General features: G+C 38.8%; 1 protein-coding gene across 2 annotated transcripts in view; it reads right to left on the reverse strand.

The window, feature by feature from the left end:
* Window positions 1–26,288, reverse strand: part of LOC133540620 (regulator of nonsense transcripts 1) — a 29,167-nt gene that overhangs the window by 2,333 nt on the left and 546 nt on the right. The window contains exons 2-23 of one of the 2 annotated variants that reach the window (XM_061883388.1): window positions 25,961–26,103; window positions 19,566–19,655; window positions 15,217–15,384; window positions 14,784–14,964; window positions 14,487–14,648; window positions 14,233–14,320; window positions 13,974–14,072; window positions 11,636–11,744; window positions 9,767–9,926; window positions 9,535–9,653; window positions 9,264–9,428; window positions 8,941–9,055; window positions 8,690–8,833; window positions 7,423–7,636; window positions 7,190–7,307; window positions 6,938–7,094; window positions 3,841–3,983; window positions 3,545–3,719; window positions 3,360–3,441; window positions 3,116–3,280; window positions 2,099–2,316; window positions 5–127 (exon numbers count right to left, since the gene is read on the reverse strand). In XM_061883388.1, coding sequence (XP_061739372.1) covers window positions 8–127; window positions 2,099–2,316; window positions 3,116–3,280; window positions 3,360–3,441; window positions 3,545–3,719; window positions 3,841–3,983; window positions 6,938–7,094; window positions 7,190–7,307; window positions 7,423–7,636; window positions 8,690–8,833; window positions 8,941–9,055; window positions 9,264–9,428; window positions 9,535–9,653; window positions 9,767–9,926; window positions 11,636–11,744; window positions 13,974–14,072; window positions 14,233–14,320; window positions 14,487–14,648; window positions 14,784–14,964; window positions 15,217–15,384; window positions 19,566–19,655; window positions 25,961–26,103 — 3,135 coding nt within the window. In that variant the 3' untranslated portion in view covers window positions 5–7. Of the gene's footprint in view, window positions 1–4; window positions 128–2,098; window positions 2,317–3,115; window positions 3,281–3,359; window positions 3,442–3,544; window positions 3,720–3,840; window positions 3,984–6,937; window positions 7,095–7,189; window positions 7,308–7,422; window positions 7,637–8,689; window positions 8,834–8,940; window positions 9,056–9,263; window positions 9,429–9,534; window positions 9,654–9,766; window positions 9,927–11,635; window positions 11,754–13,973; window positions 14,073–14,232; window positions 14,321–14,486; window positions 14,649–14,783; window positions 14,965–15,216; window positions 15,385–19,565; window positions 19,656–25,960; window positions 26,104–26,288 lie in introns of both variants that reach the window. The other variant, XM_061883387.1, reaches the window with a different exon arrangement.

Consider the following 26,288-nt stretch of genomic DNA (forward strand, 5'->3'; position numbering starts at 1 on the left):
TTACACTCTAGTACTGTGACAGACCGGTCACCCCACCATGCTGGTATGCACGTTCACCCTGGTAAGTCGAGTCCTGGGACAAAGCCACGTCGATTTGGGACTTGAACTCGTCACCTAAGTAACTGTCCTGTAGAACCATAAAACAAACAAATGTATGAAAAAATATGTCTCAGTCTGGGTGAAAATCAGGGATGCATGATATCGTTTTTTCTCAAGCAAATACCGATAACTTCCTGTTTCTCAGGACCAAAGTTAATATATATATATATATTTTTTTTTATTTTTTTTTAATGATTTAACTTAATTTTGCTCACACAAGAAAAAGTAAAAGTAAAAAACAGTGAAACAATGGTGGACATGACAAACCGTGAAATATGAAATCACAACTATGGTAGATCTAACATCACATCCATAATAAATATCCTGATAAGGGATGACATTTTAAAGGGGATCTGCTATACAAAACCAACTTTCTTACCTGCTGGTACATATATATTCGTACCTCCCAAAAATTTTATTTCAAACTATGGAGGCATGACGCCGATATATAGATAACACTTTTGCCTCGTTTTGTTTGGACTTTGACACTTTAGTTACATCAGAGGATATCTCCATATATGGTAGACGTTTACTCGTGCGAGTCCGACATTTTTATCTTATTTGTCTCAATCCTCTTGTTGTGGGGCAGACTGGACCGTACATGCACATCTATGCTAAAATCCTCCACTGTTGCAATTTTTAATGCAAAGTAGTGTATAGCTCCATATGAAAGCACTTAAAACTACAACTTAGTTCACAGGGAAAAGACACAGTCCAAAGAGACTTGGTCTGAAGAAGGTCTAGGGCACGTATATAAAAATAAAATCAGGATGCTACATTACAAACAAGAATGTTACTTACACATTTTACCGCTAAATGGTAAATGGCTTTTATTTGTATACCACTTTTCTACTTTCAAAGTACTCAAAGCGCTTTGACACTATTTCCACATTCACACACTGATGGCGGGAGCTGCCACGCAAGGCCCCTTCCCACAACCCATCAAGAGCTAGGGTGAAGTGTATTGCTCAAGGACAACTTGCTTGACTAGGATGGTAGAAGCTGGAGATCAAACCAGAAACCCTCAAATTACTCTACCAACTGAGCCACGGTGTCTTTGCTCAGCACTTGTTGCAGGTAGTCTGCATTCTCTTCGCACTGGAATAAGGCACTAAAACCGTATTTTTCGGACTATAAGTCGCAGTATTTTTCATAGTTTGGTCAGGTGTGCGACTTATTCCCAGGAGCGACTTATGTGTGAAATTATTAGCTCATTACCGTAAAAGCTCATTCACGTAAGAGACTAGACGTATAAGATTTCATGGGATTTAGCGATTAGGAGTGACAAATTGTTTGGTAAACGTATAGCATGTTCTATATGTTATAGTTATTTGAATGACTCTTAACATAACATGTTATGTTAACATACCAGGCACCTTCTCCGTTGGTTATTTATGTGTCATATAACGTACACTTATTCAGCCTATTATCTATTCTTTATTTATTTTAAATTGGCTTTCAAATGTCTATTCCTGGTGCTAGGTTTTATCAAATACATTTCCCCAAAAAATGAGATTTATACTCCAGTGCGACTTATATATGTTTTTTTCCTTCTTTATTATGCATTCTCGGCAGGTGCGACTTATACTCCGAAAAATACGGTAACTTTTTCCAGTGTGGCTACTAGTGGCTGGCCAATGAGGTTTGATGAGTCAAAGACAGGTTTTTAATTTTTATTTTATTTTATTCCACGCGGAGTGTTTGCAGAGCACTTAGTTCGGGCAGCATGTTTACACTGTGAAGTCCTGTGAGCTAAGGGACGGTTAAAAACATCTCACGAGGTAGGAGCACTTAATTTGTTCACCTTAACCCACCTTTAGCACAGTATGGTGAATCTTGCTTCACTGTAGCATTTTTTTTAAATTGGTTATCAGATACTTTTTTTTAAATGTTATCAGATTATCGGTGTGACCGTATAATTCCCAATATCTACCCAAAAATTATCGTGCAATCCTATTTTACATAAATAAATAACAAAACCGAGGTGAAAATGCCTTACCTGTGACAGTTCTGGCTGTGACAAACCAGGCTGGCTCATCTGGGAAGGTTGACTCATTGTTATGTAGCCTTGAGTCAGTGGCCCCTGTGAGAAGGACTGAGAGGATCCATCCTGGCTGGCTTGGCTGTGTGGTCCATGACCAGCACCCTGGGCTGCTGAACCACGGGGTCTCTGCCGCCCACCACGTCCAGGCTTGTTACCCTTCATTGCTCCACGGCCTGTGTGACAAAAACAGAGCAAATAGGTCACGCACATCAATTATAATTCTTGGTGTTTTTACAATAGATATTCAGTCTCTGATCAACGTTATTAGAAAAAAGGTTATATCGATATTGCATTTCTGCCATTAAGGATATCAGACAAGGTGTAGCCTGGATTTTTCTCAAATTCATTGTTAATACTTGTTTCCAAATTTCGCCTTCGGATGGCAACTATCAGTGCTGGCCAATCTCAGTATCGCAAATCAAGTATAAAACAATATCCGCATATCGGCAAGAAAAAAAATTATCGAGCATCTCTACCCAAATGTTACTTTTTATTAATGCTTATCATTTATTTCACCTTTGAGCTTTGCTAATTTTTTGTGGGTTTTATTATTTTGTTTTTCTCCACAGGCTATTTAAGAATGACAGTTTGTTCTAATGTGCCTGTAATGTTGGCACTTTAGCTCACATAGCTATGCTAGTGTTGCTAATGTTTTTGTTAGCTTAATCCAGTTCAATTAGTGGAGCGATACCCTGTGTGGGCAGGCATGTGACCCCGGGAACATGCTTTATCAGTATCATGGTTTAAAAAGATTTGCAGTACAAAACGTACTCCTGACATCTTCATTTTTAAAAAAAACAAACAAACAAAAAATCTGGAAATGTTTTTCCCACATTTCTTTTGTAGGTTAAAATGTTTCATATAGCGTGAGTCCCGAGTTAACTTTTCTGATCAATTTGAATTTATAATTTATTGTAAATTTATTTGAGATTAACTGCAATAGGGTTCATACAGTAAACAGCTGCACTGTACCTGCAGCCGGGCCGTTGGTCTGGCCGAGATAGCTGGGCGGCGGCATGGGAGGCATCACCAGGTTGAAGGGTATTGGGAGATTCATTGCAGCCATGTGACCAGGTCCGGCGCCAATCATTCCAATCTGGTCATGAGTTTGGAAGTACATGTTGGACGGACGACCAACTGTAGGAAACAAAGATTTAAGATTTAATTCCATCCTCGCTAACGGTGTGAAAATCTCTATTTTGTTGCAAATAGCTACCAGCACTGCTGCGATCGTAGGCAGAGCCAGGAATTAGAGCTTCACGAGCGTCGTACATTGCTGTGCTCATGAAACGGCCTCCCTACAAAAACACACAGAAAAGTTTTAATGAACAAGCCTGACTTAAAAAAATGCTATTAGATGTTTTTACAGATTCACAATACGTCGTCCTGATAGCTACTCACAGGATTGATGGTGTTGACGAGCTTGCGAGGCTTGCTGAACTGCATGAGGCTCTCCCTCAGGTTGTTCAGGGGTCCCTCCACAAGGACCTTCTGCTCCTTGTAGTTGTTCAGCAGGTTGTTCCACAGTGGCTGCTTAGAAAGGGCCTTAGGGTTTCCCACAATGATCACACCATATCTTAAAAACAAATAAAACAAGTTTTTATTTTGTACAAAGCTTATTCCAGAGTCACAATTAATATAATCAAAACCAAGTATTTTAGTTTTAAGTTTTCAAAAACAAGTCAGTATTTCCTTACTTGGCTCTGGTCAAAGCCACGTTGAGTCGACGGGGATCGTTCAAGAAGCCAATGCCTTGGTGCTCATTGGCACGAACACAAGACAGTATGATGAAGTCTTTCTCTCTGCCCTGGAAGGCATCTACACTGGCAATTTCCACTTGCTGTTACGGGATAAAAGAATAATTATTGTGAAGACTTTGATGTTAGTTATTCATGTTTCTTCATCCTAAAAATTGTCTAGTTAAGGCAGTACAGTCAAACCCTTCTAAGTTGACTAAACAATTCAAGAAGTGCTTCTGTGTTCTTCCTTTCACTACATGAGTGTCTGCTTAAGCCGATGTTGACCACATTCTGTCAACACCCAATTTGAGACCTAAAGAGGTCCTGTTTAGAAGTGCCTTGCTACAACATTTTAATTTCCAGTGCAATAACAATATTTGAGCTGCAAGTATTGGCTGATACCAATAATAATCTGACAGGACATCAGCACCAATCATACATTTATTGTGTAGTGATAAATGTTAGAAAAGGCTTGATCAGTGAAATTACTCAAGAGTACAATGTTGTGTATGAAAATCACAAACGTATTTATGATTAATCGTCTAGAATTGATTAATGTTGGCTTTAAATTGAAATGGATTGGGAATTGATTTTTTTGCCAACAACTTAATGGCCAAAATTCATTGAGTTAAGCTAATCTTGACACATTTGTTACATAATACTTTCTAGTACGCTTCTGTCTTGGAGACTGTATCTACAGAAGTGGTTCTTAACCAGGGTTCGATCGAACACTAGGGGTTCGGTGAGTCGGCCTCAGGGGTTCGGCAGAAGTCAAAACACACCCGACTCATCGTGTAAATACAAACTTCTCCCTGTGGGCGTATTACAGATACGCAAACAGCTGACTGATTTGGAGGTGGGTATTTTGTTGTGAGTTTATACACTTTGTTGGGTTTTGTTGTTTGAACAAAGTGATGTTCATGCACGGTTCATTTTGTGCACCAGTAAAAAAACATGTTAACACTTTAGTATGGGGAACATAGTCACTATTAATTAGTTGCTCAATAACATGCAAATTGGTAACACATTGTCTCTTAACTAGTCATTATTAAGTACCTAAGAATGCCTTATTCAGCAAGGCCTTATTATAACCCTAACCCTCTAACCCTGACACTAACCCTAACCAAATAACTCTAAAATAAGTTTTTATTACTTAGAATATGTTACACTACTGTCCAAATAACTCAAAATTAAGTCTTTGTTACTTATATTGTGTGCCCCATTCTAAAGTGTTACCAAAAACATCTAACTTTGTCTTGAATTTGAAAATGTTATTTTTCACTAAAGAAGGGTTCTGTGAATGCGCATATGAAACTGGTGGGGTTCGGTACCTCCAACAGGGTTAAGAACCACTGATCTACAGTATAAGTAATATGCAATTATAACTATTGACAAATGTTTTAGACTACAATAATGTTTAATTAAGGACACTTGTTGTGTAGCTGCTAGCTTCTATTAGCCGACAGCCTACCATCTTTACCTCTAGTAAATGATTTCACTAAAATAAAATAAAAGACCAACTGTGTGTGCCTATTGGAGGACATTTAGATGTGATCTTTGCACAAGATAATTTTATTCAATTTTAATGAAAATCGATCTGTTTATATTGACACTAAGGCTGTCAAGTGACTTAAAAAAAATAAATCTAATTAATCACACTCTAGATCCGTGATTAACCACGGGCTATCATTTGCTTGCATAAATAAAATGTGTTTAAGAAAATACCCCAATATTTGAATACAAATGCGATTTGGTAGTCAGAATGTAATATAGTAACGTTTTTAAAAATGTTTTACTGAACTGCAAGTCATTGATTTCCTCAAAACTTGGTGATAGTAAGTATTAACAGCACATTTTGAAAGACTTTGCAATATTGCAAACATAGTACAGTTACTAATCAATAATGTAGTAACCACATTCATAAACAACTTAACATAGTGCACCATTAAAATCTCCAATTAGTCTTTAGTTTAACCAGTTGTTGAAACAAACAAGCTTGTCTACTTTATTCAGATGACAATGCTGATCTCTTATTTTGGTACAATACAATCCCAGTTCATTGTAATTACTTACATGTCCAATCTTCTCCAGTAAGCAAAATAAATTCACATATAGCCAGTAGTTGCAACTTGATGCTCTTGTTTGTGTCGTACTTTGTTAATCCTTTCTGTAATTGCGCCTCTTCAAGGTATTGTATGACAGATCAGCTGTGGTGATATGAATGACACATTCTTGCAGGACTTACTCTTCACAAATGTTAAGTGATTTACATTCGGTGGCTGTCAGTTTAGCAAAGGCATATGTTTTAACTTAACGGTGGTACTTTTGTTGACAACATTGACGCAGGTAAAGCGCCAGTGTCGCATTCTTCTCTGCTTGTCGTCTATGTAGCTAACATTCATGCTATTGGCGCCATCCGCAAGTACGCGTTTCGCTTTAAGATTTGATTTTAAATGTAATGTGCGCCGATAAGAACGTTTGTCGCTGCAATACTAACAAGTTACCTCAGTTTAATCTAAAGTTATATTTAAAGTGAAATTGGCCACCTCTCCTTGTGATCACAGACCGTGTAAAAATGCGTGCGTCTACTGGGTTAAGCCTTAATTTTTCATTCATATTTGATAACGCGATAATTTATTTTTATTAATCACGCGTTGACAGCTCTAGTTGACGCATGTTACCATTATTATTGCAATTTGATAAGCATTGTGAATCATCAAAATTACTAGCTGGTTATTAATAAGCAGCATTGAAACGTGCACAGGGACTTCCTCTGTTTCAGTGTCAAGTAAGTGCCAACCTGAATTCTGCCACAGCAACAACAACAAAACGCATCCAGCAAACTTTTTTTAGATAGTTAATTACCTCAAGAAAGATTTGCACATGTACAAAAACGTTATCATCATTACAGCAACTCTGTTAGATAACGGTACAAAATAAACTGAAGAAGCTAAATTCAAATATGCACAAATAGAGGAACAAACAATCTGAAGAGTGTCAACTTAAAAGGGTATGATTGCATTATTATAAAATTGCAGAAAGCTGTGTGATGTACCTGATATAATTTAGTATGCAGGGAGCCACTGAACTGCATGTATTGGACCAGATAGGATCGCTGACCCTCATAAGGGGTAATGATCCCAATCTGGTCTGGCTTGGCTCCAGCCTTTAGCAACCTGGTGGTGATTTTCTCCACATTTGCAGCCTCCGTTCTACAATAAAATTCAACATTATGTGTCACACAAATGTATGTTAATAAGTATAAATGTGAAAAAGTGCATAAAGATAAACAGAAGTGCACTGTTACCTATTTAGGTAAGAAGTTCCAGAGCTGGCAATCTCCTCCTGGCCTTGAGTCACATAAAAGAACATGGGTTTGTCCGGCTGGGGCCACTGGAAGTCAAAGCCCTTCTTGATGCGGTCAGCTAGGAAGAATGGAAAGAGTTCATGTTATTTTTTTGTATCTATTACGGTTGGAGAGCTTTTTAGCCGCGTTCGAGTAGAAAAAAAATGGAAATGTTAAAAGAAATTTTGGCAAACCTGCAGTGACACCATTCTGCAGGGAGCCCTCATAGAAAATGTTTGATGGGAAGGCACTGAGAGCTGGATGCATTCGGTACTGGACCTGCAGGCGAATTGGTCGGATCCCCAGGACCACCAAGCGTTCAAACAGGGACTGTGACAACCCCGCTTTAGCTGCCTTCTTACAAGTCACCACAGGACCCAACTGGCAGTGGTCACCCACTAAGATGAGCTACAAGGAGACAAAAAAATGTCATTAATATTTATCAATACTCAAGTATGTCACTTTAACCCTTGTGCAGCGATATGGCCCAAAACAGGTCTTACATGTATTCCTTATGTGATATGTAATATCACATAAGGAATACATGTAAGACCAGTTTAAAGGTTATATAGGTCTGAAATATTGCCATGGAGTTTTTTTTTTAAATAAGATATAAACAAAGTACAAACACTTTCTCTTAAAAGATATCCTTCGACCCCATTTGCTTTCACTGGAACTGCTACTTTTGACAGCCTGTAATCCTGATACATTACTATGCTTTTTCCATTAATCTTATTCTTTCTGATCAAAAACCAAGAAAATATTGTTTTGTTGCAATAGTGCCCTTAAGCATTTGATGCAACCACAAAACCTTGATGGATAATTCTGAGCTTTGATGGACATGAATGAGTATCTGCAAAAAGGCAAAACAAGTAATCCTGGGCATTTACCTATAACCTGGAATATATATATCAAAAACTTGTGTGAACTCAATAATCACAACCAAGTCCTGCCTGCTTTCTCTCTTATTATATCTCAGAAGGCACTATAAAAAAAAAAAATCATACTTTTTTGCCTACTCCCTCAAAAATCAATGTCATGAATGATTGACCTACTAAAGGCTGAAATTACCCAACCTCAAATATTCCACTTTGTAACTTTTTTAACTTTAACTTTAAATGTTGTATATTTTGCCTTCTATTAACACAGTATAGAATATAGTATTATAAAAAACTGATTTTTGACAAAAAAACATAAAAAATTAATAAAAACTTGATATCAACAGATACATTTGAAGTTGTTGAAGAAAATATAAAATATAATAATTTATTGCTCTCTTTGGACACTTTTTGTGCCGATCCCTTTTGGATCCTAAGAGTGTGTGTAATCAAAGTTCATGATACACAAGGGGTAAATTGGAAGATTATATACAAATAGTGACTAACATCCCTTTAAAGGAACATGTGTGTATGAGCTGATCTATTGTCTCAGCTACTCTAGTGATTAAAACAAGAATAATACCTGCTTTGCACCAAGCACAACAGGCACCATACACTCAGGCTCTGTGGCTTGGGTGCTCTCGTCAATCAGGATGGAGCGGAACTGCATTTTGGCCAGGCGAGGGTCCCCTGCACCGACGCAGGTGCAGCAGATGACATCTGCGTTCTGAACAACAGAGAAGGAGATTTCCAATATTCAAACATTTAAATTCACACTGATAAAAGCATGTTCAATGCTAAAAATCTAAATACAGCACTGAAGTTGCACCATACCATGAGCAGTTTACGCTCGGCCGTGCGTTTCAAGGCTCTGTAGCGCTTCTCATCAGCAGAAGAAAGTTCGCCAGTCTCATCCTTCAACTGCTGAAGTTTTTGTAGCTCTTGCATGCTAAATAATGTTATAAAAACACAGTGAATGCAGAAATTCCACACGCACACACTATTATGCTAGACTGTGTGCACCAGCTGGGCGTTGCAGTACAATACACATTTTTTGTTCTTCTTGAGTTCTGGTTCTTTTCTGTGCAGTAGGTTGATAAGTAAAATGCAAATAACTAGGTGATCTCATGAATCAAAGAGTAGTCTTTGTCACTGACCTGTCCATATTGCTTATCTGGTTATGCAACGCCAGGAAGGAGACTGGTGACTCAATAGCCTCACGGCTCTTAGCACACAGCCTGACCACCTTCAGCCCAGTCTTGTCGATCTTTTCGGTTAACTGGTCCACCGCAATGTTACTGGGAGCACACACCAGGACCGGCCTACCAAAGAAACGGACAGGCACACCTTCAACAACCATAGATGCTACAGGATGTTAAATAACAGTTGCAACCAATTTTGAGAACAAAGAATAATAAAACGTGTTACCCGTTGCCCTGACGAGACAGGTGGTAGACAATGGTGGCAGAGGTAACGGTCTTCCCAGTACCAGGAGGACCCTGGATGAGACTGAGGGGTCTCTGCAGCACAGTCTTCACTGCATAGACCTACACACATGTAAATAAACCTCAGTAGAAATCCCGAAGAACTACAAAAAAAAATGCTTGTTTTCCACAACTAAAGCAAGCAGAAATAAATGACCATATTTAAAGACCCTGACCTGTGAATGATTGAGATCTGGTAGGCCCTGGGCAGTGAAGCGCTTAGGCAGCTGACACTTAATGGTAACGTCTTCCACTTCATGACCGAGCAGCTTGTGGTAAATGTATCCAGACACTGAGGTCTCATCCACAGCAAACGTTTTCAGAGCACTCTGCATCCTGCAGTCGGAAATATATGCGTGGTTAGTATCACTGACCTGACATTGAAATTACGGGCATGAGACAACTTTTTTACCTTCCATCCAAAACTGATATACATTGTTTTAATTGAATGGAATGTTGGAATAGTCTAGATCAGGTGTAATTACTCAGACAGCAATAGTATTTATGAAAAACACTAAACTCTTTAGCGTCTGGAATGGACTTACACTTATTTAAGGTTGAATTAGAGTGGTAATTGACGCAGTGAGTTAAATGATGCGAACACTTTTGCTTTGGAGACTATGTATCTGTAAGTAATATGCAACTATTACTTGATATTTATTTATATTGAAAAAAATGTTTCAAACTGCTGGGTATGTACCATTTTACAGTAGGCTATTCAGAGACACTACATCCAAAGTAGAATACAGACAACAATTTTAGTGCAAATTATGACCATCACTTGATTCTCCCTGTGATTTTATATTGTTTGAAGATTTAAGGACAGTCATGTACTGTATATCTAGCTCATGTTCTATTGTGTGTATCGTGGGTCTGTAGCTGCTGGCGCCAAGTTAGCCTACTATGTTTACCTTTTTAAAGTACTACACTAAAGACTACAATAAAAGACTAACCTTGTGTGCTTTATTGCAGGACATTTAGCTGTTAACTGGCTGTTGACCTTTGCACAAGTAAATGCGCTGGAGGACTGCTTGTATCGATTGTTTAAATCATATGTTTTAGATGCACAGGTGGGAATCTTTAGACACCTCAAGATTCAAGAGCTACGATTTGATTGTAAATCGATTACTTATACAGTTATAATTATTATATTGTATATTATTATTATTTTCATATTGTAAATATATTATAATATATTCTGAATGTATTACATTTAATTATTAATAATATGGCTCCTCCTTTGGCTCCTGACATATTCTGTATTGTATCATTTCCGGTTTTTGGATTTAGTGCGCACAGCATAGATATAAATATGGAAGACTGGAGCCATGGGAACTGTAGTAGCCTGTTAAGTGAAAAATATTGTTAAACGTTCCTTCTAGACAAACAGGCATCCTGGATTTAATGTTCTTGCCTTCTAAAACCACAGAATGTTCAGACACTTAGGCCCCATAAACCTGCAGCTCAAAGAAGTGTCGCTGATCTGCTCATTTCTATGGCTAACAGATGTGTTGCCATTCTGTGTGGATATTATTGTCTCTCCTAGTTTATTTATCTACTTGATAATTTCATCTTCGTAGCTGGTTACTTTCTGCTCTAACACAGTTCCCATTAGCCTTCTGTTAAAATGCACAAAACATTTATTATTTTCTTGTTCAACTACTTCATGATCTAACTAATTCAGTGTCCCAGCTCGCATAGCTTGTCCTGTCCTCCTTCCTCATCCGTGTCCGCTCTAACTCAACTAACACAGAACGCTAAAAGAATGTTCGCTAATGGTTCTTCCATGGTTGGTTAGAACCAAACCCAGATCTAACGTATAAAGAACATTAGCATTAATGCCGCATTTTAGAACAGTCTGTATTACCGCTACTAATATTGGATTGTGACGCCTCTATAAACGATTATGTTAGGCACCAACAAGGACCAATGGAATAAAATAGGGTATGTCTGTCTAACTTTATGTCACTAATGATTAGGGAATGGACAATAGATGTTACTTAAGGAGTAAATATAATTTACTGTAAGTAAAAATGTAAGCCTACCTGTCAAAGGAGGTCGCCTTCCACACAAAGTCAACCTGAAAGTTATGGGGGATTTCCACAGGGGCTCCGACACTGCTACGCAACTCGATTGCAATTTCATCCCCGTAGTCTGTAAAAGCTAGTTGTAAGGACCCCAAGAGTGTAAAAGTGTTGTTTCTCTTTGAAAAAGCAGTAAAATCGCCAGGAGGAGGCACTAATTGCTAAGTTTGTATGTATTAATATTAATAATAATAATAATAATAATGTAATAGATTTATATTGTGCTTTTCTAGACAATCAAAGCGCTTCACAGAGTGAGAACCCATTCACTCCACATTCACACTTGGTGGTGGTAAGCTACATTTGTAACCACAGCTGCCCTGGGGTAGACTGACAGAAGCGTGGCTGCCAATTTGCGTCTATGGCCCCTCCGACAACCATTTCATTCACCAGTGTGAGTGGCACTGGGAGCAAGGGTGAAGTGTCCTGGCCAAAAGGGCAACAGGCACGGAGCGTACCTGCAACCCTCAAGTTTCTGGCACGACTGCTCTACCCACCATGCGATCCCACCCCGTATGTAGTTGAAAAGAGCAGATACAGTGGGGCTAATAAGTATTTAGTCAGTCACCAATTGTGCACATTCTCCCACTTCAAGATGTGAAAGGCCTGTAATTTTCATCATAGATACACGTCAACTGTGAGAGACAGAATAGGGGAAAATAATTCAGAAAATCACATTGTAGGATTTTTTATTAATTATTTGGTTAATTCCTCTGTAAAATAAGTATTTGGTCACCTACAAACAAGCAAGAGTTCTGCCTTTCACAGTCCTGTAACTTCTTCTCTAAGAGTCTCCTCTGTACTCCACTCGTTACCTGTAATAATGGCACCTGTTTAGCTTTGTTGTCAGTATAAAATACACCTGTCTATAACCTCAAACAGTCACACTCCAAACTCCACTATGGCGAAGACCAAAGAGCTGTCGAAGGACACCAGAAACATAATTGTAGACCTGCACCAGGCTGGGAAGACTGAATCTTCAATAGGTAAGCAGCTTGTTTAGACTAAATCAACTGTGGGAGCAATTATTAGAAAATGGAAGACATACAAGACCACTGATAATCTCCTTCGATCTAGGGCTACTTGCAAGATTTCACTCCGTGGGGTCAAAATGATCACAAGAACGATGAGTTAAAATCCCAGAATCACATGGGGGACCTAGTGACTGACCTGCAGAGAGCTGGCTCCAAAGTAACAAAGGCTACCGTCAGTAACACTACACTGTCAGGGGATCAAATCCTGCAGTGCCTGACGTGTCCCCCTGCCTAAGCTAGTACATGTCCAGGCCCGTCTGAAGTTTGCTAAAGAGCATTTGGCTGATCCAGAGGTAGTATTGGGAGAATGTCATATTGTCAGATGAAATCAAAATAAAACTCAACTTGTCATGTTTGGAGGAGAAGGAATGCTGACTTCCATCCAAATAACACCATACCAACAGTGAAGCATGGGGGTGGAAACATCATGTTTTGGGGCTGTTTTTCTGCAATGGGACTAGGACGACTGAAAGAATGAATGGGGCAATGTATCACAAGATTTTGAGTGACAACCTCCTTCCATCAGCAAGGGGCATTGAAGATGAAACCTGGCTGGGTCTTTAAGCATGACCATGATCCCAAACACACCACACGGGCAACAAAGGAGTGGCTTCGTAAGAAGCATTTCAAGCTCCTAGAGTGGGCTGGCCTGTCTCCAGATCTCAACCCCATGGAAAATCTTTGGAGGGAACTGAAAATCTGTGTTGCCCAGAGACAGCCCCAAAACATCACTGCTCTAGAGGAGATCCACATGGGGGAATGGGCCAAAATACCAGCAACAGTGTGTGAAAATCTTGTAAAGACTTACAGAAAAAGTTTGACCTCTGTCATTGCCAACAAAGGCTATATAACAAAGTATTGAGAAGAACCTTTGTTATTTACCAAATATTTTCTGCCATAATTTGCAAATAATATATTTTTTTTAAATCAGGCAATGAGATATCCTGGATTTTTCTTTTTTGCTCATTTTGTCCCATAGTTGAGGTATACCTATAATGAAAATTACAGGCCTCTAATCTTCAATAGTGGGAAAACATGCACAATTAGTGACTGACTTAATATTTTTTCTACACCGTAAAAAATACTAATATAGAAAACAGAAATTAAGATTGTTATCCACGTGCCAGTGTGCCTCAAGAGCAAAACACCCTTTATTTTATGTCCCCTGGATGCTTTTGTGCATGTACATTTAACATCAGGAGGGAAAAATGGATTGTATCTATGCGACAGGTATAGTGGAAAAAGCTAATAGTGAAAAAGGATACTGTCTGGGACTTTGATGACATGGCCGATCCCCTTCCACAGAGGGGCCAGATCTCCTTTGTAGCGTAGGCAGATCTCATCACCTTGCATTAAACGCATATCTGCGGTTGGTAAGGCGGAAAGAAAATATATTATTAAAATGAATGTAAACATAGTGATAAATGCTGATGGGTGGAGGCTGTCGTGTGCGTTTTAGTTTTTTTTATACAGGCGTTAGTGATATTTCTGTATGACTGTGATGAAGTGAATGTCAAATTTTACCATCTGAATCCGTTTTGGGCAGAGTGAAATATGCAATTCGCTTCTTGTTCAGGCCCAAGTCCCATCTGACGGTTATATTGTCTTGGGTCTACAAGGAAACATTAAAAGGAGATTTATAGATTATCAAATGCATACACAAGTAAAGAACGCTAACAAACACAAAGTCAATTGACAATAAAATCTCTGCAACGATAGATAAGCCTAGTGCCTTGGCTTAAAAGGGAGTATTGCTGCTCAGATATGGTGAAGAATACCTGAGACTCTTTTAGCTTCTTGTCATAGTCTGCTTCTAGTTTGACCAAAGGACCAAATATGTTTTGGTACTGGTAGGCATCCTCATAGCGCAGCAACACATGCTGGGGCTCCTCATCTACACCAGGCTTCTCCAAGTCCTCCAAGGTGGCAGTGGGGTTATCCTGGCGCAAAGATCAAAGACAGCATCCATCAACAGAGGGCACGGAACTGGCTGACACTTTTGAGCCTTCCAAATGATTGCCACCACTCTAAAGAGGAACTTTTGGGGATTGCTTTAAGATGGGTTTTTTGCCTACCTTCCAGAGTTCCTCCAACTTGTTGATCTGCTGGGCAGTGATCTGACGGGCACGCAGCTGCTCCTGCTCCGAGGGGATCTTCACTAGCCATGAGAGAAAGCAACGGTCTTGGATGAGTGGCTGCCATTGGGAACTATCCCAGTTGATGTCCTTCAGGCTACTCTGGCTGGCACAAGGTTGCCTGTAATGAAATTGAGGGCGATGCAGAAAGATAATAATATAATATTTATTTTTTGATACCCTGTGGGAAGGAGTTTCAACGAGTTGGGGCAGCGGTGGTGACGGCTCCTTGAACATTACTAGTACAGGATGAGTGAGTAATTTCAGCATCAAGGTACATAAACAAGTGCGGGCTCAGGTGGTAAGAATGAACATGTTTCTGGTAAGAAATGTGGATGAATGACTTTTTGAAGATCATGTGTTCGTCACTTACCGACAGAGAAGGACCACCACAGAATCCGCCTTGGCTGGGATGAAACCCAGGAGGAAGACATTGCGACATCCACAGTTATAACACTCCAGCACCGTCTCGCCCAAGGGTCCGTCCTTGTGAAGTGTCACCTCTTTGCATTTGGCTCGCACCAAATGGTTTACAATATGGCTAAAAGATATGGGTTACACAGGGTTACAGATTGGTTATTTCCTGTTTTTGTTATCTATGATCATATAGTAGAAACTTTACATTTGAACGCCATACAGGTGGTATGATTTGGAAACTGTCCAAAAATGTGGGGGAAGTATGAGGTCAAATCTTCACAATGTGTGTGACTTCAGCTGAGTGAGGGCTCCTCTAATGCTGACAACATTGGCACTTATTTATTAATTTTGAACATGAAAATTATGTTTACAGGTGAAATTCCCCCAAAATAGACAGTAGTGATTTTACACATTTTGGAACATTCCCTTTTATCTTCAGAATGTGGGCGGGTGTACATCAGCCTGCTGATGTCATCTACAGAAGACTGGAGGCAATTTCATATTGTGTGTGTATGTACTTTTAATTTTTTTTTTTTTTTTTAAATCATTTTCTAAATTGGTCGCCCCTGCTTTCGGGTAATAATACCACGAGAGTGTTGGCTTCTTTACAACGCCACCACAAAAGGGTACTGGCGATGGCAGAGAGGAAAAGTGTGATGAAGACAGGGATGAACTCACTACAACAATGGGAGGCGATGCACACATCTGTCCTGGCGATGCCGTACAACATGGCCAAAGTCACCATTAGGTATTAAGGTGAAGAGACACACTTTCCAGGTACATACAGTAATCCTGAGTACAAGTTGCTTTTAAGTTTTAATACAAGCAGGTCAAACTGTTAAAAAAAAATTTGGATGCACAGACTTCTTTTAGCAAGCCTAGCACTACCTCATTCAACAATACATCACCTCAAACAGTGAGTAGTTTTATCATACAGGTAGTGCTTTTTTTTAGGCTTATAAAGCAACAGACCTAAAAATAATACCAGCACAAATAAGAGAAGCCTCATGAGTTACTTCCTAAAGCAGCGGTTCTCAAACGTTTTTCCCACCAAGAACCACCACAGGAAAAAAATTGGCTCTCCAAGTATGACCATATCAACCAACATTAAAATACATCAACAAGTTAGGCCTAAGTATTAATTAAAAACAAGGCAGAGGTTTAGTCTAACAAGTATATTTAATATTGTTGGTCACTGTAACATTACACTGTGTGAACAGTAACACTGTGTTTGAACATGTGAAAATAAAACACTGTACTTTAATGAAGCGATTCTTTGGTCTACCACTAGATGGAGCGCGCGTACCACTTGTGCAGAGGTCTGAAACTTTTACTATCAAAAGACACATTTTGCCGCCTCTCCCATTAAAGAATAATAGTATAGAGCCGCAAAAAGTAACACCGTTTAGAAACTTTTAAAAGTTTTCACCTTTTTTATTTAACTGAAAATGCAATCTGTCCACGAAAAATTTAACTATTTTTCCATTTCTTTTTTGGCAAGTATTCATGGTTACCTTACAGAAAGGGGTTGCACACTTGAGTGGCTGAACTGAACACACAGCCTTCCAGTCTTTCACTTGCCTTCCTTGCACTTCAGGAATCAGCCTGTGCGCTTCACGGCCTAACAGACAGTCGGTAATTATATAACTCTTTATAAAATGCAAACTTTTCTCACTCCGGGGTTAAAAAAATCTGAGGGGAGCAACAACAAGGAGCTTGCTTCGGAGCTGCAGGTTGCAGACTCCTGCAATAGTGGCACTTGTACCAGTTTGAGAATCACTGTCCTTAAGTAAACTAGTTTTGTTGTTTCAACATTTGCAGCAGATTGAGTTCGCCATTTAAAGGGAACTGCACTTTTTTGTAATGTCGCCTATCACTCACAATCCCTATGAAAAACAAGAACAATTCGTAATATACGGCAAGTATGGGGTGGCTAACAATGCAGCTAATGGGATTAATCAATTATCCCCACAAAGCCTTTCAAAAACCATAGTTTTCGAACCATACGGCACACTGCCACTGTGTGGTTCTAGTTTCATATAAAAGGCGCATTGATTATAAGGCGCATTGAGAGGCTCATATGATTTTTTCCCCCTACATTACAAAACACTTCCTTGCGGTCTACATAAAGTATATTGGTGCCTTTTGGTCAAAATGTAGCATAGATTATGTTTTACAAACCATACTCTGACCAAATCTACAAGGTGTGCTGTTTTGTGAATGGCTTATTTACGTGGATCCCCTTCAACAGTTTCTACACCCCGACATCTTTGTTGTACCGATAGCTTTTAGCGCTTCCATGGCGGGTCTACTGAGAACTGTACGCTACTTTATACAACAATACCCATATGTTGAAGCACAGTACGTCTGACTACGGTAGCCGTAATGGGCTGACAATCCATCAAGCCGTGCAGCTTTGTACCTTACTAAAGTCGTACTAAAACATTTTGACGGATTTTTGAGCACTGTGTGTAATGTTCTATATCCTCAATGAAACATCAAAGTTTTAGTGTTGCTGGCTTACGGGTATTTTCTAGCGTCATTTATTGAAAAGGCGTCAACTTGCAGTCTACACAAATCTGTTGTGTGAGACTGTCATCTACTTGTCACACTTATTACACCATGTACCATATCAAATTTTCTTTGAAGTCGGTAAGCACAACCAGAAATCATCTGTACATTAGAAGCACCGGGTTATAAGTCGCACCCTTGATTTTTGAGGAAATGACAAGAATTTAAGTGAAGTATATTAAAATAGCGCTTTTTTGTAGTGACTCAAAGCGCTTTACATAGTGAAACCCAATATCTAAAGTTAAAAAAAATATTTAAACCAGTGTGGGTGGCACTGGGAGCAGGTGGGTAAAGTGTCTTGCCTAAGGACACAAAGTCAGTGACTAGGATGGCGGAAGCGGGGATCAAACCCGGAAGCCTCTAGTTGATGGCACGGCCACTCTACCAACCGAGCTAAACCGATTATAAGTGCGCCTTATAATCTGAAAAATATTGTACTCCATTTAGATTTCATAACCAGCATATAAACCAAATACAAGCGCTATTATTATAAGAGCTAAAACAGAGGAACTACTTTTAGTGGCACAGTGATCACAGGAAAAACACTATCTTATGCAGATAAAGACATAGTGAGCTGCTAGATCGCCTCCGAGTTAGTAAAAGCTAATTATAGATGAATAGTAGAAGGTTGTGGCCTTAAGCTGAGAAGTTGGTTAACTTTGACATTCAACTTAAAACACGGAGATGGCAAGAAAGACACGAAAACACGCTTTTTATTAGTATTTTTTTTGAATACCCAGTGAGGACTGTGAAAATGTTTAAAACTACCGTATTTTCCGCACTCTAAGGTGCACCGGATTATAAGGCGCACCTTCAATGAATGGCCTATTTTAAAACTTTGTTCATATACAAGGCGCATAGAATAGATGCTACAGTAGAGGCTGGGGTTACGTTATGCATCCTTTAGATGGAGTTGCGCTAAAGGGAAAGTCAACAAAACAGTCAGATAGCTCAGTCAAACTTTATTAATAGATTACAAACCAGCGTTCTGACAACTCCGTTCACTCCCAAGATGAATAACCAGCTGTTTTATTATTTTCCCCGATTCAATAAACACTTAAAAAACAGTCTGATACTGTTTTGTAAATCAAACGTTAGTGCAATCACAATATAGTAACACTCAAAATAGTGTAAAGCAATAATATATCAATAACTCAAAGTAGCTCAAAAGATAACGTCACACAATATACAAAATAAACATGTAAAGCTCACTTTATTAAGTTATTCCTCATCCATGAATCCTTAAAATTCTTCTTCTTCAGTGTTCGAATCAAACAGTTGGGCGAATACGGTATCCAACATGCCCGGCTCCGTCTCGTCGAAGTCGTCATTAAAAGAGTCAGTGTTGCTGCTGTTAAAGTTAGAGTCTCGCTGCTGCTCTATTCCCGTGTTCTACTGCGTGACTGATCGCCTTGAGTTTAAACTATGCGTCGTAAGCGTGTCTGTTAATAGAAGCCATTTTGGAGTCTTTACATAAACACACAGAAACGGCACGCCTCCCGCAATCATATATCCCAGCATGCACCGCGCGCTTCTTCTTCTACGAGGGAAAAGGAAATCGGTGGCTACTTACCGTAGATCTGTTAAATTACTTTGCAAATATTACATGTGTTCTTGTCTCACATTAGGATTTGGTTTGATAAGGAACATTTTCCAGAAAAAATGCAGTTCAGCATTTAAGGTTCCGCTGTAGATTGTGCTTGCATATGATATGAATATAGAATGCCTACACACCTGCCAGACGTGTTCCCACGGCCGTTGCAGAACCACTTCTTGCTGGTATTGCAGTACACCACACAGGCCGGATCATGAATACCGCAGTAGCTGAAAAGGAGAAGTGTTTCATGACATTTGCATTTCTGAGCATGTAGTCCGCGTTACCTTAAAAGGGGAACCAACTGGTTGTCCTGATATGATAGGACACAGAATCAAGATTACTAAATGTGGTATCAAACAGACTACTTCGTTAAGAAATAATTCGTATGGTCAGAAAGTGTTTGGGCATGTGTGTGTGTTTATTGTTAGTGTACAGAAGTTTTTCTTGTTTTTGTTTGTGTGGTATTGTTCATTTATACAAACTCCGTTTCCATATGAGTTGGGAAATTATGTTAGATGTAAATATAGACTGAATACAAGGATTTGCAAATCATTTTCAACCCATATTCAGTTGAATATGCTACAAAGAAAACATATTTGATGTTCAAACTCATAAACATGTTTTTTTTTGCAAATAATCATTAACTTTAGAATTTGATGCCAGCAACACATGACAAATAATTTGGGAAAGGTGGCAATAAATACTGATAAAGTTGAGGAATGCTCATCAAACACTTATTCGGAACATCCCACAGGTGTGCAGGCTAATTGAGAACAGGGGGGTGCCATGATTGGGTATAAAAACAGCTTCCCAAAAAATGCTCAGTCTTTCACAAGAAAGGATGGGGCGAGGTACACCCCTTTGTCCACAACTGCGCGAGCAAATAGTCAAACAGTTTAAGAACGTTTCTCAAAGTGCAATTGCAAGAAATTTGGACAGCTACATTTTTTGTGGACATGTTCCATAAATATTGATGTTAAAGATTATTCTTGGTGAAGAAATGTTTAGAATTAAGTTCATGAATCCAGGAGAATCTCTATTACAATCCCCTAAAAGAGCGCTTTAAGTAATGATTACTTCTATGTGTAGACATCTTTATTTATAATTGAATCACTTGTTTATTTTTCTACAAGTTTTTAGTTATTTTTATACCTATTTTTCCCAAATAGTTCAAGAAAGACCACTACAAATGAGCAATATTTTGCACTGTTATACAATTTAATGAATCAGAAACTGATGACATAGTGAGGCATTTTACTTCTTTATCTCTTTTTTTCAACCAAAAATGGGGTTGGCAACCTTTACCACTCAAAGAGCCATTTTGACCCGTTTCACAAAATAAAGAAAACAATGGGAGCCATAAAACTCTTTTGAAATTTAAAATGAAAAACCACTGCATAAAGAGTTTTTTTTACTTTGTGCTATGTACAAACCAGGGGTCTCAGACATGCGGCCCGCACCTTAATATGAAAATTTAATGATAGTGGCCCGCGAGTTTTATATGAATGCCGCTTGACAGCATCACACTCAAAACCCTCCCAAATATTCCGGGAGACTACCGAGTGTCAGATCAACTAGTCTCAGGAATGTTTACCAGATTTGCCCCGACCAACAATAATAAGGGCAGCCTATGAAGGCGCTGCCTTTGAAGCCCTCTACAACACGTTCAGTCAGCTTGCGAGCCCAGTCACATGTCGTATGAGGATTCGGCAGATACACGCAAACGATTGCAAGGCATACTTGTTTAACAGCCATACAGGTCACACGGAGGGTGCCCATTTAAACAACTTTAAGACTGTTACTAATATGCGCCACACGGTGAACCCACACCAAACAAGAATGACAAAAACATTTCGGGAGAACAGCGGCACTGTAACACAACATAAACACAAAAGAACAAATACCCAGAATCCCATGCATCCCTACTCTTCCGGGCTACACTATACACCCCCGCTAGCACCAAATCCCCCCACCCCTACGTACGTTGGTTTAGCTGGGCGGGGTTGGGGGGGGTTTGGTGCTAGCGGGGGTGTAGAATGTAGCCCAGAAGAGTTAGGGATGCATGGGATTCTGGGTATTTGTTAATTTTGTGTTTTTTTGTTGTGTTACAGTGCCAATGTTCTCCCGAAATGTGTTTGTCATTCTTGTTTGGTGTGGGTTCACAGTATGGCGCATATTAGTAACAGTGTTAAAATTGTTTATTATTACAAACCTCAGTGTAACCTGTATGGCTGATTAAGTACGCGTTGCAGTCGCTTTCGTGGGTTAAAAGAGGCTAAATATAAAATGTGATCAGTCTGCACGCAGATCGCGTGGTATAAAAGCAGGCACGACGACATGTTGTGGAGGTTAAAGGCATTGCAATCACTGCACACCCTCAATATCGAAGTCCAGGTGAAAATTGGAGAATGCTATCCCCGGGTGATTTCTGAGAGAGAGGCACTAAAATCCGGAAAGCTCCCGGAATTATCGTTTGGGTCTGCAATTTAGCAACTGAGCCACATCGGAGTGATCAAAGAGCCGCATGCGGCTCCGGAGCCGCGGGTTGCCGACCCCTGGATTATGGGGTACTTGAATTAAAAAAATGTTCACAAGGGGTTCATCACTGAAAAAAGGTTGAGAACCACTGCATTAAAATATCAGGAACCCAGGGTCTCAATAGATGCACTCAGACCAACTAAAACTACTTAACAAATTTGACCCTGCCATTACACACATTTCACATGTGGGACACAATATTACTCAAAACAATCCAAATAAAATCTTGACATTGTGTATTTGTGCTGAGTATTATTCAACATTCCAGGAAGTTAGAAGAGTTTTTCAGTGGCCCCACCTTTAATCGCAATGTATTATAGTACAGGGCATAGTGTACACAAAAACATTTATAGTAGTTAGGGGAAACAACATGACTATACCAAAATCTAACTATGCTCTAATCCAGCGGTTCTCAAATGGGGGTACGCGTACCCCTGGGGGTATTTGAAGGTATGCCAAGGGGTACGTGAGATTTTTTAAAAATATTCTAAAAACAGCAACAATTTAGAAATCCTTTATAAATATATTTATTGAATAATACTTCCAAAAAAATATTAATGTAAGTTCATAAACTGTGAAAAGAAATGCAACAATGTAATATTCAGTGTTGACAGCTAGATTTTTTGTGGACATATTCCATATATATTGATGTTAAAGATTTCTTTTTTTTTGTGAAGAAATATTTATAATTAAGTTCATGATTACAGATGGATCTCTATTACAATCCCCAAAGAGGGCACTTTAAGTTGATGATTACGCCAATGTGTAGAAATCTTTATTTATAATTGAATCACTTCTTTATTTTTCTAAAAGTTTTTAGTTATTTCTATATCTATTTTTCAAAATAGTTCAAGAAAGACCACTACAAATTAGCAATATTTTGCACTGTTATATAATTTAATAAATCAGAAACTGATGACATAGTGCTGCATTTTACTTCCTTATCTCTTTTTTTCAACCAAAAATGATTTGCTCTGATTAGGGGGTACTTGAATTAAAAAAATGTTCACAGGGGGTACATCACTGAAAAAAGGTTGAGAACCCCTATCCATCCATTTACTACCGCTTATTCCCTTTGGGGTCGCAGGTTTCTATCTCAGCTACAATTGGGCGGAAGGCGGTGTACACCCTGGACAAGTCAAGGTTGAGAACCACTGCATTAAAATATCAGGAACCCAGGAACTCAATAGATACACCCAGACCAACTAAAACTACTTAGCAAAATTTACCCTACCATTACACAACTTTCACATGTGGGACACAATACTACTCAAAACAATCCGAATTAAACTTTGCCAATGTGTATTTGTGCTGAGTATTATTCAACATTCCAAGAAGTTAGAAAAGTTGTTCAGTGGCCCCACCTTTAATCGCAATGTATCATAGTACAGGGCATAGTGTACACATAAACGCTTATAGTAGTTGGGGAAACAACTTGACTATACCAAAATCTAACTATGCTCTAATCCAGCGGTTCTCAAATGGGGGTATGCGTACCCCTGGGGGTATTTGAAGGTATGCCAAGGTGTATGTGAGATTTTTCTTAAATATTCTAAAAACAATTCAGAAATCCTTTATGAATATATTTATTGAATAATACTTCAACAAAATATGAATGTAAGTACATAAACTGTGAAAAGAAATGCAACAATGTAATATTCAGTGTTGACAGCTAGATATTTTGTGGACATGTTCAATAAATATAAATGCTAATGATTCCAGATGGATCTCGATTACAATCCCCAAAGAGGGCACTTTAAGTTGATGATTACTTACTTATATGTGTAAAAATCTTTATTTATAATTTAACCACTTGTTTATTTTTCAACAAGTTTTTATATCTTTTTTTCCAAATAGTTCAAGAAAGACCCCTACAAATGAGCAATATTTTGCACTGTTGTACAATTTAATAAATTTAGAAACAGATGACATAGTGCTGTATTTTACTTCTTTATTTCTTTTCTTCAACCAAAAATGCTTTGCTCTGATTAGGGAGTACTTGAACTAAAAAAAATTTCACAGGGGGTACATCACTGAAAAAAGGTTGAAAAACCACTGCATTAAAATATCAGGAACCCAGGGACTCAATAGATGCACTCAGACCAACTAAAACTACTTAACAAATTTTACTCTGCCATTACAAACATTTCACATGTGGGACACAATATTACTCAAAACAATCCAAATTATATCTTGACATTGTGTATTTGTGCTGAGTATTATTCAACATTCCAGGAAGTTAGAAGAGTTGTTCAGTGGCCCCACCTTTAATCGCGATGTATTATATAGTACAGGGCATAAACATTTATAGTAGTTGGTGAAAAAACTTGACTATACCAAAATCTAACTATGCTCTAATCAATATCATACTACAACTATTGACAACATTGTTTAGATGTGAAGACAAGATCTACAGAAGGGGTCACCAAGAGAGTTGACTTTTGTATTGTACATGAGTTATTATTTGTACAAACATGGTGCAAAGTAATTCATGATTTGTTAAAAAAAATGTTACTGGCTACCTAGTTAAAATGGGATATTGTGATTTCACAAGACTGTCTTAGAAAGTGATCGTTTGAAAATATTCAATTTGAAAAATTTGCACTTAGAGAAAATATAAAAATAAAGTGTTGCATTGATATTTATCTGTTTGTATATATATATATATTTGTGAAAAATCATTAACATAATCAGTGTTTCCACAAAGATAAATATCATTAATTATTAATAATAACATAGAGTTAAAGGCCTACTGAAATGACATTTTCATATTTAAATTCTATGTGTCATACTTGATCGTTTCGCGATATTGCCATATTTTTGCTGAAAGCATTTAGTAGAGAACATCTACGATAAAGTTCGCAACTTTCGGTGCTAAGAGAAAGGCCCTGCCTCTACCGGAAGTCGCAGACGATGACGTCACACGTGTGCGGGCTCCTCACATATTCACTTTGATTTTAATGGGAGCCTCCAACAAAAAGTGCTATTCGGACCGAGAAAATGACAATTTCTCCATTAATTTGAGCGAGGATGAAAGATTTGTGTTTGAGGGTATTGATAGCGACGGACTAGAAAAAAATAAAAAATAGGTAAAAAAAAAAAATACGTGATTGCATTGGGACGGCTTCCGATGTTTTTAGAGACATTTACTAAGATAATTCTGGAAAATCCCTTATCTTTCTATTGTGTTGCTAGTGTTTCAGTGAGTTAAATAGTACCTTATAGTCAGAGGTGTACGTCCACAGGAGTCTTAACGCCAATGTCTCAGGGGAGTTGACGGCAGCTTTATGGACGGCACAAGCTCAGCTTTACTCCGGTAAGAAGCGACTTTTTACCACAATTTTCTCACCGAAACCTGCTGGTTGACATTCCGTCGTGATTCATGTTTGCTTGACCGCGCTCTGAGCCATAGTAAAGTTTCACCTCCAGGAATTTTAAACAAGGAATCACCGTGTGTTTGTGTGGCTAAAGGCTAAAGCTTGCAAACTCCATCTTTCTACTGTGACTTCTCCAATATTAATTGAACAAATTGCAAATGATTCAGCAACACAGATCTCCACAATACTCAGTAATTATGCCGTTAAAGCAGACAACTTTTAGCTGTGTGTGTGTGCAGCGCTCATATTTCCTTAAAACCCTTGACGTCTTGCGTACACGTCATTATTACACAACGTTTTCAAGACGAAACTCCCGGGAAATTTAAAATTGCAATTTAGTAAACTAAACCGGCCGTATTGGCATGTGTTGCAATGTTAATATTTCATCATTGATATATAAACTATCAGACTGGGTGGTGGGTAGTCGTGGGTTTCAGTAGGCATTTAAAGGTAAATTGAGCAAATTGGCTATTTCTGGCAATTCATTTAAGTGTGTATCAAACTGGTAGCCCTTCGCATTAATCAGTACCTAAGAAATACCTCTTGCTTTCAAAAAGGTCGGTGACCCCTGATCTACAGAGGGCTGTTTCTCAGAGCAAAGAGAGCTGTCAGTGTACCTGCAAGCATGCACCGGTAGGTCCTTGGTGTAATAGGCGTCTTCTTCGTCCTCCTCGAAATTCAGCTCTGCCAACAGCTGACTGGCCTTAGCCACAGAATCATCCACGCCGCCGTTGTGGAGCCCCTCTTCGGGTCCGTTAACCTGCGACAGCAGTCAAGCGTTAAGAGCGCCAACATGTTATGCTAACCGCGAGAAGCTAACGTTAGCGCCGAGGAATCACACTGCGTTGAAGGCGTGCTAACTAACTTTTGTTACGGTTGTCACGTTTCTTTTTTCTTTTGATAAAAATGTCACGAGTTGAAGTATTCCACGGAGATAGTTATGAA

Source organism: Nerophis ophidion, linkage group LG22, assembly GCF_033978795.1.
Source record: "Nerophis ophidion isolate RoL-2023_Sa linkage group LG22, RoL_Noph_v1.0, whole genome shotgun sequence".
NCBI classification, from domain to species: domain Eukaryota; kingdom Metazoa; phylum Chordata; class Actinopteri; order Syngnathiformes; family Syngnathidae; genus Nerophis; species Nerophis ophidion.